The sequence below is a fragment of the Fundulus heteroclitus genome, chromosome 19 (assembly GCF_011125445.2).
Source record: "Fundulus heteroclitus isolate FHET01 chromosome 19, MU-UCD_Fhet_4.1, whole genome shotgun sequence".
Taxonomy (NCBI): Eukaryota; Metazoa; Chordata; class Actinopteri; order Cyprinodontiformes; family Fundulidae; genus Fundulus; species Fundulus heteroclitus.
Window position 1 is genome coordinate 19,426,065 of NC_046379.1, and position 17,971 is coordinate 19,444,035.

Consider the following 17,971-nt stretch of genomic DNA (forward strand, 5'->3'; position numbering starts at 1 on the left):
TCCTTCCTTGTTACAAGACACCTTCACATATGACTTGTTGCAGTTTAATAAGTGTAAACGCATTTTAAGGCCAGGCTTACAAAACACAAGATTGTTTTAAGTTTACCTTCACCTCCGAGATCCTAAAAATAAAAATGTTTAATTACTACAAATTATAAACCGACTTCAGGTCTTTCAGGTCTCTACAACATGTTGGCCCCTACTAACCAATACCTGCACAAGTGACAATCCTATTTTCCTGCAGGGGTAACTCTGTTCGTGGCTCTGTATGACTATGAAGCCAGGACCGAGGACGACCTCAGCTTCAGAAAGGGGGAGAGGTTCCAGATCCTCAACAGCACGTAAGTGTAAAAACATCTGGATGACAGCCTGGGGAGGGTGGTGGTCAAGTTCTCCTCCTTTTCCTTTGTGATTTTTAACCAAAACCTGACTACTACATCTGGGACAAAATGCTACACAGACACAGAAAGAGTAGTTGGTGTCTGTGTTAAAGGCGTATTTACTTAAGAACTTTAATTAGTCGCAGTTGAAGATAGACCGTTAGTTTTCCTTGCAGGGTGAGCAGATCATCCTCATGGATGCTGTCAGTAGGGTTCAGCTTCACCGAGGCTCAGCAGCCTTTCTGGATGAGGAGCACTGTGTAAAATTTCCCCAGAAGTCAACCACTGCATTAACAATAAATTCAAGAAAGCTGCATTTCAACAGCTTTACACTACAAACAGCAACTTTTTAGATGTGTATCAATTGACAAACGTTGGCAAAGTGCAGATCAGCTGTCTTCAAAAAACACTTTTTATTCATAACGGGACAATCATATAAGCAACCAGTCGACAGAAAATACAAATTGTAGGCCTATTTATGCTCTCTGCACATTTGACAGGGATGTTAATACTTGGACACACCTGTTAATGAGATCCCTGGATCTGCTTTTTGTTTTTGCCAGTTCTGTTTTCTGGGGTTCACTCGTATAACTTGAAGGAGCACAAAGGTCTCTGAGTGTCAACCACTCCTCATGTGAGGAAAGTCTGCTCATAGAGATATGTAGATCTAAATACGGTCAATATGGCCTGTGGAAGGTTCTTGAGACAGTTAAACCTGTCTGGTAGGGATGTCCAGCTGATCATGATCATGCACAGCTGTGGATTCCAGCTGCTGGCGTAGTTCTGCAAACCTCGTCCCCCACAGAGTTGAGCTCCACAGTTCAATCAGCTGCATTTCCACACCCTCTGTATCCCGTCAGTTAAAGAAGGGAAGATCCAAATGGTCGACTCATTAAAGCTTTCTGATTTGATCAGAAAAGAAAATATTGTTCCATACAACTGAAAGTACCAAAAAAAACACACTGTGAATGCTGCCTTGAGTCTTCGGATGGATCCGTGTATTTCCCAGGTGTTCCCCGAGGCGTTTGAAGTGGAGCAACATTGACGTTTTAACGTTGCTTTTTAACAAAGGCTTTCCACATGTCGTACATGTCTAAAACAGTTTGTCCTGCTCCCTGCAGTTTGAGATTAAGCTCGTTGAGGTGTCCAGTTGTATCTGCCGACCAACTTCTCGCCTTTGAGTTCAGGAATATTTCTGCCGCATCAAAACGATCCATAAATGGTTGCAGAACCTTGCCACAGCTAATGTAACAGCACAGTGAAGCGGTGTGTCTTTGCATGAGCTATCCATCTCCTCAAGCAGAGACTGGAATTGGCACTGTGTCAAAGCAGAACTCTTAAAGGAGCATCCAGGGTTTTTTTTAGACGTCTGCCCCCTCTGGTGACGAGTTGAAATGACACCAGTGTTGTGCACTTTCACGGGAGAAGAGAAAAAGGCATCTGCTGCTGCGACTGCACGGGTCTTTTGTTTAAAGACGTAATGTCTTGTGTGGTAAGAAAGTTATAAATATTGAAGTTATGCCATGTTCTCTCGCTAATGCGCTGATTACAGCGGAGACTCAACAAATAAGCCAGGCGAAATAGAGCGTGCAGCACGTCCAGCGCATGCCTACAGGATTTGGCTCAACTCACTCTGTAAACTGACCAATCCAGCCTATAGGAGGCAACTGCAGTAAATAGATAACTCATCTTACACGTCGGGCAATTGTAGGGGCATGTATGAGAAAGAAAATAACATTTAACTTCAAAACTTGCACTATGCACCTTTTAGTTGTAAAGTCAGTGATTCTTGCCATTAAGCTCACGACATCATTAAGATCTGGATCTGACATCCTGGCACAGGGGTGTATGATATCGCGCAGTTTCATGACGTGATGACTGACTTGTTCCTCAGTAAGGTAACAGCAAAAACTTGCTTCAGTTCAATGATTTTTAGCAGCAGTAAAAACATTCGATTAAACAATTCTGACTCACCCTTGGGACTTTTTATGTTTAATCTAAAAATGCCATTTTAAAATGGAGGTCCAGAGAACAAGGACACATCTTTCTGCTACACAAAACCCCAGTCTTTCGTTAATATTGTCCAAGTCCGGTTATCTTTTCTCTGTTTTTGCTCGCCTCAGTGCCATATTTTACAAAACTGACAAGCTAGCAACGTCATTCTCACTGGGTGGCACAGTTCATCAAAATGGTCGGCGATCTTTTGCCAATCACTAGTCAAACCCAGTGATTTGATGCACTTTTAAAGATTAATGCAGTGCCCTTCATCTGTTAACCAGTCGCGAGCCACCTGTGGTATGGCTGGGCAATAAATCGAGAATCGAGAGACGAACAAGTGGTTTATCCAATCTTAAATATGCTTTTGATAAGGCCCCTCCTTCTGAAAGACATGTCCAAAGAAGCGATCCCACGTGAATGTGTGGAGCTCTGCTGAACAAAATCCGTCTGGCGAGAGTCGGGTTAAGAATGACCTAGTCAAAGTCCAAACTAAAAAAAAATAAAATCAATAATTATAATCTGGCGACTCCCTAATCTTACTGGAGCTATTTTATATAGAGAATTAGACAAAGATGTCAGGCTCTTGAGGTGTAAAGTTGCTAAAGACATGCCCCCAAAAGATTGCAGCTAAAAGGTTCTACAAAGAATTTACTTAATGTGTCTGAATGTAAATGTTTGCACACTTTTCAGAATATTTTCAAAAAATTCTAAATCATGCATAATTATCGTCTACCTCACAGTTTTGCACTACTTTCTGCATACAAGCCTTATGAAATGAATGATTCAAGTTCTTGGTACCATGACAAAAAATGGGAGAAAAATGTTCAAGAGGTACGAATACCTTTGCAATTTAAGTGCTGCGCCATCCCACCATATGGAGAGACTGCAGAAGCACAATATTTGCAGGAAGGCCACCTTTCCACAGGACAAGAGACCCCATCTGCACATGTTTTTGTCAAAATGTGGTGAGAAAGCAACAGATGGTCTCACAAAGTGCTGAAACTATCTGTCAATCTGTTTCAGGGTTTGTTTTTAAGTCTACTCTTACATGTATTTATTTACCCACCTGTTTCCCAAAATTATTAAAAAAAAAACAAGGATTTGGTTGGCATTAAGAAAAGTAAAAGTAGTAGGAAGGCCTGGTAAAAAATATTCTGTTTCTTACAGCTAAGGTTTTCCTTGTGTCTGTCTTCAGTGTTGATCAGTCTTTGTTTATCCCAACATGCCTGTTTTTTTTTTTGTTTTATATCACCCCCTTTCATTGCTCTTTTACAGGGAGGGAGACTGGTGGGAGGCCCGTTCCCTTACTACAGGTGGAACTGGATACATTCCCAGCAATTATGTCGCTCCTGTGGACTCAATCCAGGCCGAGGAGTGAGTAGTTGGCCTTTTCTCATGAGCTCAGATCCTCTCGCCCACAGCTGCGCTCTGGGAGCAGCAGTGAGCCTGTCATAAATACTCAACAACTTCCCTCTCTGTCTTTTTGTTTAACGTGACACGCCGTTACACCTACTGCAAACAGAGTAACCCAAGTACGATCAGAACAAATATTAGACCTTCATGCGTTTTTCTCTCTCTCTCTCTCTCTCTCTCTCTCACAGCTGGTATTTTGGTAAATTAGGCCGAAAGGACGCAGAAAGGCAGCTGCTTTCCGGCGGCAACGCCAGAGGCACTTTCCTCATCCGTGAGAGCGAAACAACCAAAGGTACCTCAGAGCGGCGACGTTCTGACACACTGAACGTTTCTAATTCTTTAGGACAGGGATGTGCCAGAAAACAGAGGCATGTTCAAACACAAGCAACACGCAGGACATCTGGTCTATCTGGAAAAGGCTGGGATTTTATGTCAGCATCTTTCAGGTCTAGATATTTATGAAAAACGAAAACAAGAGTATGAAAAACAATCTGCATTTCAACACTTTATTTCTTTCTGTTGCCTAAATGTTTTGCCTTTCCTTCCTTTTTTCTTTCTTCGCTGCTTTTGCTGCCTTCCTAATATACCTCCTCCCATTTTTGCCTTTATAACCCTTCTTTCCTTCCTTTATTCAATGTATCCTTCCTTTCTTCCATCTTATCTCTCTTCTTTCTTCCTCCATTGTCATCCTGGACCCCTCGTTCCCTTATTCCTTTGTTTTGTTTCCTCTGTTGTTTCCTCCCCTCCCATCTCCCCTTCGTTATATCTTTCTTTCCTTGGTTCTGTCCTTGTGTATTACCCATTTTCTCTTTCACTTTCTTTCCTCCCATTTTGCTAATTCCTTTCTTTTTTTATCTCTATTCTTCCATCCTTCTGTCCAACATTGTTTTTTTTATCTCCTCCCTGCCTTCTTCCTCCCGTACTGTTGTCCTTTCGTTTTTAAATGTCTTCCTTCCTTTTTTTTTGTTTTTTTTTTTGTTTTTGCAGATTCTGTATTTCAAGGCTGCCCACCGCAGAAATATCCGCCATAAATTTTTAGTGAGCTTCAGTTTTTCTTATTTCAAAATGAAGATAAAGGACAGAGAAAACTGTATCGACCCTGAACCGGCATCCATTTAAATCAAGCAGTCAAACCAACACTGAAATCAGTTTTCTGCTCCATGTTTTCTTTACACATCTGCCCAGCTTTATGTTGACGTGTGTGTTGTCTCTGGTCCAGGGGCGTACTCTCTCTCCATCCAAGACTGGGATGACATCAAGGGAGATCACGTCAAGCATTATAAGATTCGTAAGCTGGACAACGGAGGCTATTACATCACCACCAGGGCCCAGTTTGAGACCCTCCAGCAGCTAGTTCAGCACTACTCTGGTGAGACTGCCGTATTTAAGAGTGCAATAACCTATCCGAATGTTTTTTGGGGGTATTTTTATCATGCAAGTTTCCATCCATGTTTCCAGCCAGGGCTGCAGGGCTGTGCTGTCGACTGATCGTGCCCTGCCACAAAGGCATGCCTCGTCTGACCGACCTGTCCGTCAAAACCAAAGACGTGTGGGAGATCCCGCGGGAGTCTCTGCAGCTCATCAAACGCCTCGGCAACGGCCAGTTCGGAGAAGTCTGGATGGGTGTGTAGCTTTTCGGACAGCTGTGTTGCACAACAGCTGTATGTAATTGGAGGCCATATGAAAACTGTTTTTAATTTGCTGAAAAAAGCTGCACCCATTTTGCCTGGACTGAGATTTTTTCAGTGAGGATTTTGACTTAAGCTCCATAAAACATCAAGGAAACATGGCTTGTCCAATGTTCTTCCAAAAAAGTAGATTTATTTAGAAGCTTGAAAATAAAGAAGCAGCAACGTCTGAAAGTTATTCTAGCATTAGCATAAAAGCAGTAGGATGTCAGTCATGTTCTTTAACCACAATTCTTTCTAAATTGAATTGATACTTTAATATCTGCTGTAGACTTTACTGGCCCGTTTTACTGTGCCATTGCAAAGCATGCGCACTCCTTTGAACTTCTTCACATCTTTCTGCTTTCCTTTTACACAAACTTAGTAATAGGCAGGGAAAAAAAGCCTAAAATGGAAATTGCCTCAGAAACAACGCTGTGAAATCAGAATCAAGTTTATCGCCAAGTAGGTTTGCACTTACAAGGAATTTGACGTGCTGTTGATTGTGCAGACAAAAAAAAAAAAAAAAAAATATATATATATATATATATATATATATATATATATATATATATATATATATATATGTACACACACACAGAATCTAGAGCTATATGCACGGTAGACTGTGCGTTAATGTAACGCAGAAGGTCTGGAGATGCTACGTTGGTGTAGCTTGTAGGTCCTGAACGGGGGAAGGAGAGAGACAGTGTCCAGTGTCACGGGCGGCTCTTGATAAGGCTGGTAGCAGATGGGAAGAAACTGTTCTTGTGGTGTGAGGTTTTGGTCCTGATGGACCGCAGCCTCCTGCCAGAGGGAAGTGACTGAAATAGTCTGTGACTGGGGTGCGAGGGATCAGCCACAATCTCTTCCCTGAATGCCTCAGAGTCCTGGAGGCGTACAGGTCCTGGAGAGATGAAAGATTGCAGCCAATCACCTTCTCTGCAGACCGGATGACACGCTGCAGTCTGCCCTTGTCCATAGCGGTGGCACCAGCGTACCAGATGGTGATGGAGGAGGTGAGGATGGACTCAATGATGGAGGAGTAGAAGTGCACCATCATTGTCCTTGGCAGGTTGAATTTTTTCAGCTGCCGCAGGAAGTACATCCTCTGCTGGGACATGGTGGTGGCAGCATCATGCTGTGGCCATGGTTTTCTTCAGCAGGGAAAGGGAAGCTGGTCAGATGGCGCTAAGCACAGCCCAGATCTGGATGAAAACCTATTAAAAGCTTCTGAAGACTTGGGACTGCGGCTGGAGTTCACCTTCCAGCAGGAACTTGTACATGAACATGCAGCTGTAATCATTCTTCCAGCTTTTCACTTTTAATGCAAAAGCCTGCATTTCTCAGATTTTTTTTTTTTTTTTTTTTATAAATATTTGAAAATCTTGTCTGCTTTTCTATCTATTTGACAATTATACAAGATTTTGTGTTGGTCATCTTTTCCAGCGATTTGCTACTTGCAGCTGTGGAGCCGCATGGTCCTTCCTGCTGGCTCTAAATTGCTGCCATAATATAGAACTGAAAACCATTTTAAATGTCTGTAGAAACTGTAGAGCGGTAGATAAGGTTATTTTAGCCATTTGTCTGCGTGTTTACATACAAAATCTGCAGAGAAATTTGACCTCCAAAGTACAGATTTTACAAGCAGATATATTTTTTGTCATTTGCCATGAAAACCTATGCTTGTTCATGATATTTTCTCATTTAGGACACGTTCTAGTCACAAAATTGAAAATTTAAGTTAACTTTTGTTCCAAATCCTAAAAAGTCCAAATAATTTATATATTAAATGATTAAGCAAGCTAATCTTATTTGGGTATATACAAACTTTGATAAGCTTTTTTTTTTGAAAGATTTTGTAGGTCTTGCAGGTCACGAATCATTGAAGTTTATATAAGTTTGCATAACAAGGTGTAGCAAACCACTGGGCATTATTTTAATTCCTATAAAGCTGCCTCCAAAACTCTGCCTCCTTGCTCTAATTTGAAATGTGAAAGGAACGCTACTGCAGCTTCAATGCTTTACTTTTGTTTTATCTATTGCCTCAGGCACATGGAACGGCACCACGAAGGTGGCGGTGAAGACCTTAAAACCCGGCACCATGTCGCCCGAATCCTTCCTTGAGGAAGCTCAGATCATGAAGAAGCTCAGACATGATAAACTGGTGCAGCTCTACGCCGTGGTGTCTGAGGAACCCATCTACATCGTTACAGAGTACATGAGCAAAGGTAAAGAAGGCTCATCATTTCATGTCATTCTTCTAAGGAAGAAAAATAGATACCCAGAGAATAAATGGGAAACCTCTGTAAGAGTGAAGTGAAATCCAGCAGATTATTTTTTTGTCTAAGCGATGGTGATAACTATCTCTCTATCTCTTCCTTTGTTGTAGGAAGTTTGCTTGATTTCCTCAAAGACGGGGAAGGACGAGGCCTCAAACTTCCAAATTTAGTGGACATGGCAGCCCAGGTATGCCGCTTGTAATCTAGTTTTCACTGTGCTTAGCTTTTATTATGGTGAACTAATTCAAAAATTCCCCCTCGGAGTGTTGATTTATTTAATTTAAACTTAAATAACTTAACTTCCTAGGCTTAAACCTAAATTTAAGCCTAGGAAGCCCATTCTCTAGGCTTTTTTTTAATGTTCTTTATTTCTACTTGCTTTTATTCTGTTTTATTTGTGCTATATTTTAATCATGTAAAGCACTTTGCATTGTTTTTGTACTGAATTGTGCTATATAAATAAATTTGCCTTGCCTTGCCTTGCCTTGCCTTGCCTTGCCTTGCCTTGCCTTGCCTTGCCTTGCCGTGCCTTGCCTTGCCTAGGCTCCTAAGCCTGTTGCTATTGCGGCGATCCGGATAACTAAGAAATTGCACAGGCAACCTTTTAGATACAGACTTTGTATTTTAGCTAAGATTATGTTGACTAGCTGGACTGGCTAGAAACCTGTGCACATAACGTTGTCCTTGTATTCTATATATCTGAAGAATGCATTTGTCCCTGCTGTAACAGATGAAAGGATTTCTGTGCATCATGTTTGTTTAGTTGCCATCAGACAAAATGGGTTTATTTGCACCAGTGCTTACAAACTGTGCATTGCTGCTTAAATTAGCAGCCCGAACGAATGAACCCAACTGCGTTCAATAAAATGTTGTTTATTTTTGTTGTAGGTGTTAAACTGCTAAAGCGTTTGGTTAGAGGACTCACAGAAAAGCCACAGCACTGTGTTCTCCAGCTTAGCTATTCCCTTCAGTCAGTGGTTTAAATATTGTGGCTGATTTGCGTTGCTCATCCATTAATGTGTGAAACTTGGAGAGAAAAAAAAAGACTTTTGCTTAACACACATTGACTGACCTTGAAACTGTTCAGCTTCAAGCCGTTCCAAATGGAAAAATGAATAAAAGCTCCTTTTCCCAGGTGGCCGCAGGAATGGCGTACATTGAGAGGATGAACTACATCCACAGAGACCTGCGCTCTGCCAACATCCTTGTAGGAGACGGCCTTGTGTGCAAGATCGCCGATTTCGGTCTGGCCAGGCTCATTGAGGACAATGAGTATACAGCAAGACAAGGTGGGCCCCGCTGGACGGAGGGCGGTGTAGGGACTTGGGTTGTCGCAATGCTAACCTTTCAAACTCAATGGCGACACTAAGAAAAGCACTTTTTCAGTGCTGTGGCAACATTCTCTGAAGGCACAGGGTCACTTCTGGTTAAGAGCAAAAATATGATTAATTACAACATGACTAAACTTAACTTTAGCCTGATTAATTAGGGCCAAATTAATAAATAGGGGACAATTCAGCCCTTGTTTAGAGAAATTTATGATTTCTTATTTCTTCTTTTTTTTGGCAAAACAGTACAGACAATATGAGACGATAAGTATTATTGTCCCTCATGAAAGTACGTACCTTTAATTCAGTCGTGCATTTTTTTATTACATTTTATTATAATTGCTTATATTTAATGTGTTTCTAGTTGCCTGTCAATTTGCAGGTGATACAAATAGATTTTACCACCGGGGAAAAAAAATAAAGAATAATTTTATTTTTTTAATAAAAAAAACCATGTCTGAAAACAAACATGAATCTGGCACATAGAAGACATGTTTTTCACAATATAAACATTTAACAGGGCTATTCAACTGTATTCAGCAGCATCCCTGTACCTTTTTGGCCTTTTTGGTAATTATGTTTTTGGTGATTAAATTGATCAAATTATTATGTTTTTGGTGCCTTGTTAGCCACGGTCCACAGATTAACAGACCCTCCTGTGTCTGTAACCTCTGAACTCCACTCTAGCAGAACCTGCAATGAATTTGCCAATTACTTTGCTGAGTAAATTCAGAAAACTAGAAGGGTAGTACATACATCAGTATCAGGTCCAGGACCAATGTATGTTCATTCAAAATAAATTTGAAAAATTTACAGTTTTGCTTAATCAACTATGGCAGCTTAGAAGAAATCATACATCCGTTAGGCTCCTCCTCCTCCTGGCTCGTTATTTTACCCACAGCTTCCTTTAAGGCAGCTTGGCTTGGATAACGATGGTGATGCCATGATTTCAAATAATTAGGTTAATTTAAAACATTTGAGTTAAACGGAGGCTCACCTACAAACGTACTTTTAGGCAACGCCTCAAAAACACTGGCAACAGGTAAAGAAATCAGATATCAGGAAGAGAACTTTGGACCTCGTTCGTCCGTTTGAAAGTTTATATGCAAGTATGAATGAAATGGGAAAGTCCAGCCGTCTGACTGTACAGGACTAGGTTCCTTGTCCCAGAGATGGACGTGTTTTAAGGTGAGCTGGTCCTCACACACATAGACAGCATTTGGTAGAAGGCCCCGAGGAGACTGTACTACCTGTGGCAACTCAATCAGTGCAGCCTTCCTCAGGAGCTGGTGGTCATCCTCAACGCTGTCCTGTGTGCGTCCATCACTGTGTGGTTTGCCTCATCCACAGAACAAGACGGGTCCAAACTGTAACGAACAGTTAGGTCTGCAGAGAGGAGGATCGGGGCGGGCCTTTCCTCCACCCAGGACCTGTACAGGTCTAGGGTCAAGAACAGGTCTGCCAACCTCTCTGCAGACCCCACACACCCCGGACACAAACTGTTTAGGCTCTTACCTTTAGGTCGGTGCTACAGAACGCTATTATACACAAACCAGCCGCCACAGAGACAGTTTCTTCCCCCAGGCTGTCACTCTGATGAACACCCTGTTCCAAACCAGGCTTAGTCGCAACAGTTCAACATTGTCCTGCTTTTTTTTTTTAAGAAGAAGAAGAAACATGCATTTACAAATATTTACAAGGACAAATGTTTCTATTTTCTTCTTTTGTGTATTTGTACTACGATGTCTTCAGTGAGAGCAAAGCGGAACCAGAGTCAAAACTCCTCGTTGCATGAAGCAAGTTTGGCGATTAAAGCTGATGTTTTGGAGCGGCCATCGCGAAGGGCTCATCCCAGTCCCGTGGAAACGTTCGCTCTCATCTGGTGCACGAGAGCAAAGCTGCTTACGAAGCTGACTCAGTTTCAGCAGTTCCGCCTGCAGGAACGGGCCACTAGTCGAGCTTCCTGCTGAGAGAAGCTTGAGGAAGGATAACCAAAACATTTAACCCAAATAATTATTATTTATTAATAATAATTTATTATATAATTTAAGCGGTAAAGAAATTGGTGTATGGGTACGTTCTGTTTATGCTCTGCAACAATAAATGTAAAAAACAAAGGAGGGGGGGGGTAGATGTATCATCTCCTATAGATGATACGTCTGGCCCTGTCTTTCAGTGTTTAAGCCTCTTTCTCTCGTAGACTTAGCTATTGGCTGAGCTTTTACCACAACTAACTGTATGAGCCCTCTTTCGTTCTCTAGACTTGAGAACTGGCTCAGAGCTCATCAGCTGAGCTCTGTTTCTCTCCCAGATGAAGCCACTAAAGGAGCCATCACCTTTTGATGCTCTTAACTCAGATTTTATATTGTCCTTAGCTCCATAAACCTCTTATTTATTTGTCTAAAGTGTTCTCTCGGTCATTGTTCTGGCATTTAAGCAAATAGGAAAAATAAAGGTATTCATAACTGACCTGAAGCAGGACAAGTTTAGTCAGAGTTCATGTAAAGAAGTGGCATCTCAAGACGCAGTTGCAACGTTCAGGTCTGATCTGTGCAAACGTTTTACATCTTCTTGTCCCTCATCCGCACAATCTTTTGAAATACTTGCAGTCAGAGGGAAAAAAAAGGGTTGGTGGTTTTGCAGCTGGAAAACGGGAACGGTAAACGTGCATGAATTTGTTCCGTTGAAGTCTCTGGAAACAAGGAGGATGTGGTCGGAGCACGGCTGAAGGGCAACTGAATATAAACAAAGGAACAGTGCATAACTTAAGACCGAAGAGCGCATTTAACCGCTTGAGTTTGCAGCTGACAGTTCGGCTGATTCGGCTTTTTTGTTTTTCAAGGAGTCGGACATAAACTACACGGAGTGAACTTCCAGGCTCCATTAGGCGCTCTGTCAACACGCGCCGCTGCTCATTGGACAACGGTTTACAGCGGCTGGTCGTTTAACCCGGGCCAAGTGCAAACGGAGACAGGGACAAGATAGTGGAATCATACCGACATGCTATGATGTGAAAGCACAGATGAAGCCTGACCTAATATATCATGAAGTATTTCCAGAGGATCTGCAAAAGCGAAGTAAACAAAACATGTTGCGGCAGCCGGCGAAACCGTACAAATCAGATATCTCTGCCGTTTCAGGTGCCAAGTTTCCGATTAAGTGGACGGCTCCCGAGGCTGCGCTGTACGGGAAGTTCACCATCAAGTCGGACGTGTGGTCGTTCGGCATCCTGCTCACGGAGCTGGTGACCAAGGGGAGGGTGCCCTATCCGGGTAAGACTCAGCCAGAATCAGGCTGCGCAGCTTTAAGCACGTGATTCCTCCTGTAATGCTGCCTGTAGGATTGTTGGTGTCTTAGCAAGGAAAAACTACATTTACAACCACAAAGAACGTATTTTATTGCAATTTTATGCAACAGAGGAACACAAAGTAGAGCTGAGTTGTGAATTGGAGGGCAAATTATACATGACGTTTAACATTTTTACCAAGGCAAATCTGGAAAATGTAACGTACATTATCCATTATGTATTACACCCCATTTACTCTGATAGCCCTAAATAAAATCCAGAGCAATCAGGTAACTTCAGAAGTCTCCTGATTATTAACATTAATGGAAATTAACCTATATATAAATCCGGTGGTTCTGCCAATGCCTCAAATTTTTGTTCAAGAACACCAGTAACACGGCGGACAGGTCATGCATAAAGGTGTGGAGAACTTTTAAGCAGAGTTAGACTATACAATAGCCCAAGCGTCAGCACCCACCATGTGAAAAATGTGAAGGAGTGGCAAAATTATGGTGTGGGGGTGTTTTGTTGCAGGAGGGACTGTTGCATTTTACAGCAGAAAGAGAACAGGAAGAAGAGCAAAACTTACGGTCTACCTAGGGCTGGACGGTATAAAAAAAAAAACCTTATCGTTAAAATATAAATCATATTGATCGATATCGATAATTATCAACTAATTCAAAACATATTTTAAGTGCATCTCTGACCATTTTATGCTGTTGCCTAGCGACCTATTTTTAGATGGAGAACACACAAACACTGACTTCAAACTCAACCCTTTATTCAACCAACTTTTTACCAAACCTGCAAGTTTTAAAAAAAATGAAAAAGAACGCGTGCTCTGAACTCTTTGAAGGAGGCGGAGCGTTCCTGGGTCTGCATTGTGATTGGTTGGGAGGATGTAATGACTGTAGTATTAACCTGCATGGCTAGAATGAAAAAGGAAAGAAAACTGTTATTCTATTGAACTTTTTACTGACCTTTTTTTTTCTATCATCGATAAACGCCTATCGATCAATATATATCATTACTGAATTATTGTCCAACCCTACGTCATCCCCTGCTAGAGGGTGAAAAATACTTGAAAGTGTGGCGGAAATTCAGCTTCCAATAGGGCTGCCCTAACCTCGCAGCCAGAGCCATGGTGATGTCATGTCATGTCATTTCCCTAGATGTGTAAAACTGACACATTCTCCCAGGAGCTGAATAACTGCAAACCACCTTTTTCCAAATTTAATTTTTCTTAAATCATGCCTTTTTCCTCATACTTCATCACTATGCACCACTTTATGGTGGTCTATCACGTTAAATCCTAATAAAATACCTTTAGTTTTATTCCTCACCGAACTGACAAAAATATATCCTGCTATCATTATGAATCCCACATTATTAAATCACATGAATATGATGACGCTTTAAAACGAAACACAGAACCAGCAGTTTATCATGAGCTAGTTGGTTTATCATGGTGCTTATTGCCATTGGGAGCTTTCAGAGAAGTCAGTGAGACGGAATCTGTCCGCTTTCCTCTCCCCCAGGCATGAACAACCGCGAGGTGCTGGAGCAGGTGGAGCGAGGCTACCGGATGCCGTGCCCGCAGGACTGCCCCATCTCCCTGCACGAGCTGATGGTGCAGTGCTGGAAGAAGGACCCGGAGGAGAGGCCCACCTTTGAGTATCTGCAAGCCTTTTTGGAGGACTACTTCACAGCCACTGAGCCTCAGTACCAACCCGGGGATAACCTCTGAAGCTCCTCTGCCCTCATCTCATGTCATTTCACGGGCGTTCCACCAGAGGGAGCCACGCACCTCCTTTTCTGTCATCTTCGAAAAGCTTTTTTTGACTGACTTCTTCCTGACGCCATGGAAACGGGGATGGACGGCAGTGAACTGACCATCAACGCCAAGGGTGTCGATGCGGGCCAGAAGTAATTAACTTTCATAAACAAGCAACATGAGTTGTGTACTTTGTATGTATTGTAAATATAAATTGCTTGTTTACTTAACTTTTTTTTTTTGTTGTTTAATTTTGTATTACTTTTGATAATTTGGGAGCCTGTGGATTTATTATTTTGGATCCAAGGTACAAAAAAAAAAACGCTTTTCTCGGAGCAGTGTGTGGCACTCAACACCCACTGAAGGTTTCACAAAACAACAACTGCTAGTGCGGTCGTAGGCATCTCGGACCGGAGCATCAGAAATTTTCCCGCAGCATTTTTTTACGAGGCCGATTTAACAACGCTTCTCTTCTCAAGGAACCTAGATGTAATATAAAACCTGTTTTTGCCTTTTCATCTTTAGTAATCTTATAACGCAAGGGAATGCCTTCACGCTATATAAACACTAACCTGCATCATGGACTCGTCCGATCAAGCCCAAGCTGTAGGGCCTCGGCGCTGATACTAAGTGCATCCATAGCATTTCGGCTTAAGCCAACAAGTCTTAGCTCGGCTTAAAGTAATCTTTAGTTTAGCTTTCTGTAGTTGAAAAGGGCCGGACTTCCTCTCCAGCTGCAACCATTGTTTAGGTGATTGCTTAGTATACTGATGATGTGTGTTGCATTGACGTCTGGCAGCAGGCTGTATAAGATCTCTCACCCTTTTTGCTTTGACATGCTGAGAATGAAGGATGTGTACTAGTAGTTGTCCTTGCATTATGTGTACTTTTTAAATAACATGTTTTTTTTATGTTCTACCAGTGTTATATGTTACATGTTCATTTTGATTTTCCAATCACGAGGTGTGAACCCCTGTCCCTGGAGGTGATCCAGGACAAGGCGCCATCTCTGTGGGTATTTATGTTGCTTTCCATGGGTGGTAAAGTGAACCGTAACTTTTCACTTTCTATCGCTTTTCATAATTTATTGGGCATACGAAATATTTTGTTTTTCTTTTTTTTGCTCTCGCTATTATTTATTGTCTGTCTGTTACTTGTACACAACTGGTTTTGAAATAAACAATCTCTCGATTATTACATTTCCGTTCCTACAGTTGTTCTGACTCCTAACATTTGAACAGTGTACCACTCTTCTTTAAGACTGATGAGTACTTAATGTGAAGAAAGCACCATGAGTGGAAGAATGGCCACTATATAAATGGAAATAACATAAACTGATGATCAGGTGTACCCATTTCCTCTGTTTTTCCTTTTTTGTCACACTGACATGTTTCAGATCATCACACAATTTTTTTTTATATAAGACACAGATAATGGCCATGAAAAACAAAATATGAATAAAAATACTTAGAGGATATATTTTTTTATATAATTCCCCGTTCTCTCAAACAAATCTTAATAATAAAACATGATAAACACGGGCTAACCAACCATACACATGGAGTACCTCGTTGAAAAAAGCACGCAATGAGGGAAGAACATAGGATATTTTAAAACAATACAGGCCTTTACTAAGTAGATATATTTCATCATATCTTGAGAGCAAAGTATTTTTCATTATTTTCTTAAAAGTAAAAAAGTACCCACTCTATTTAGTTTGTTTAGATACATTTGTTTAGAGAAATATATTCCTTAAACAGGAATACATCACTCTATCAGACTAGTTCTTCTTAATTTAGGATTTGATTATTATTATTACTACTATTATTATTATCCTCTCAAAAATTTTATTCCTTTTTAGAACCCTTTTTTTCTTCTTTTTTGCAAATTTACTGGTAATATCTTGTGTATAAACATAACTTGCAAATTGTGATAGTCCACCAAGTCATCAATCAATCTCAAATGCAGGAATAGTGGATTTGTTGGATCTTTGTACCATTTTTTACAAGTGATTCTTTCAGCTCCTTTTTGCAGAATAGAAGTAAAATTACTACGTATATGTTTTGTAAGCATTCCCGTAAACCTTTACACAATAAGTCAAACAAGAAAAAAATCAGGGAATTATAAAATGTAAAGAAAGATTCCTCATTCAGTTAGCCTTTCACTTTATGTAGTAGCACAATTATCTAGGATATTTCCATTTTCAATTACTGCTGTGTGTATTTTTTTTTTTATCAAGAATAACACCTAAAATCACAAATTAACTGATTACCCAATTTCTTTGGAAAGCTAAGTTCAACTTCACAAGCTACACTTTATCACTCCTGTGAAATGAAGAAAACGTTTAAATAGATCAAGTCTGACAACACAAAGTAGGCTAAAAGCCCTAAAAAAGTAACCTGTTGTATCCCGTCTAATGAAATTAAAGAATGAGAAATAAAGTGTTTCACATCAATCAGTCTGGAAAGGGTTACAGACGCTCCAGCCGACCACAGTGAGAGCCTTTATCAACAAATGGGGGGAAACTGGTGACGGTGATGTGTGGGCAGTTAAAATTACTTCAGCAGTGCATCAACAACTCATCCAGGACTCGCTAAACCAACCAAGAAGAGCATTAAAAGCAATGAATACCTCTCTTATCTCAGCTAAGGTCAGAGTTAGACACTAGGCAGAAACAGTATCCACGGGAGATGGAAACCACTGCAGACCACAAAGAAAAAGAAAAAAAGACCCGTCTAGTTTCCAGTATTTCATCAACTGATTATCTATTGGGATTGTTCTCCACAACCATTCCTCAGGTTCCCAGAGAATGATCAGAAAAAGAAAATACCCACTGTTATGTGGTTGAAAAAAGCCTTGCTGATGTCAGAGTTCAGGGAAGACTTTTTTGAAGCGATAGAAAGGCAGCAGCAGCTCAAATAACCATTTGTTGTAGTTTAAGGGATGCAGAATATCGTCTCTGAATGCACAGATCCTTGAAGACGATCGGAGACTTCTGGTTTCTTCAGCATGAAAAGGAGTTCACTGTGAGCCAGCAGCCTCCAACGAAGATCTCAATCTAAAGGTGTACATTTTGTAGAACAGGAGAATTGGATCATGGATTATAGAGTCAACAAATTTACAGCAGATGGATGTTTTCAATGCCTTGTAGAGTCTGCAACGAAGGAGCAAGGCAGTTCTGGAGACAGAAGCGGGTCAAACCCAGTAACTAGTAAGGTTTGCAGAATAGTGGTCCATGAGTGTATATCGACATGGTGGTAAAAACATGGGTGAAAATAGATATTAAGGAAAGGGAAGAAAAATAGCCTCAACAGATAATTACTTGATCTGTTTTGTTTCTCATTTTGTCAGCTCAGTGTGTTATCATGATCATTTAGTACAAATTCATATCATAGCTTTGTTTTAGATGTAGTTTTCCATAAGATAATCTGAAATAGTATTATATTTTTTATTGTTTGTACTGTTTTATTTATTTTGTCTTTTAAACATGGTTGTGTTTAATCATGTTTTAATGCTTATGTACTCTTTGTGAAACACTTTGACTTTTAACTGTGAAAGATGCAGCACAAATAAATGGTAATCCTTTTATTTGCCAGTCTCAGGATGTAATTGATTCTGGGTTTAAATAAATAATATAACCAAAGTGCAAATTTAGCCAACTTGAACTGTGAGTCTCATTTGACTCGCAGTTGCAAAACAGAATTATCAAGTAAATGAGCTAAAAATTTTAATTTACTCTTTAAAAATGTGTCTATCTTGACATTCCTTACACATTAAGGTTATGGATCGTTTAAAACAATCTGCACACTCCTCCATGCTGAAGTGTGTTCTAAGTTGGTTTCA

At 40.7% G+C, this 17,971-nt stretch overlaps 1 protein-coding gene across 1 annotated transcript in view; it reads left to right on the forward strand.

Annotated features, from left to right (window-relative positions):
- The window catches only part of LOC105939053 (tyrosine-protein kinase fyna), a 33,479-nt gene extending 18,152 nt beyond the window's left edge, over positions 1-15,327 (forward strand). Inside the window, exons 3-12 of the mRNA XM_012881059.3 lie at positions 245-341; positions 3,654-3,752; positions 3,980-4,083; positions 5,011-5,160; positions 5,250-5,414; positions 7,510-7,689; positions 7,851-7,927; positions 8,876-9,029; positions 12,209-12,340; positions 13,893-15,327. Of these exons, the coding sequence (XP_012736513.1) occupies positions 245-341; positions 3,654-3,752; positions 3,980-4,083; positions 5,011-5,160; positions 5,250-5,414; positions 7,510-7,689; positions 7,851-7,927; positions 8,876-9,029; positions 12,209-12,340; positions 13,893-14,101 (1,367 nt within the window). The 3' untranslated portion in view covers positions 14,102-15,327. The remainder of the gene's footprint in view (positions 1-244; positions 342-3,653; positions 3,753-3,979; positions 4,084-5,010; positions 5,161-5,249; positions 5,415-7,509; positions 7,690-7,850; positions 7,928-8,875; positions 9,030-12,208; positions 12,341-13,892) is intronic.
- The last annotated feature ends 2,644 nt before the right edge of the window (positions 15,328-17,971 follow it).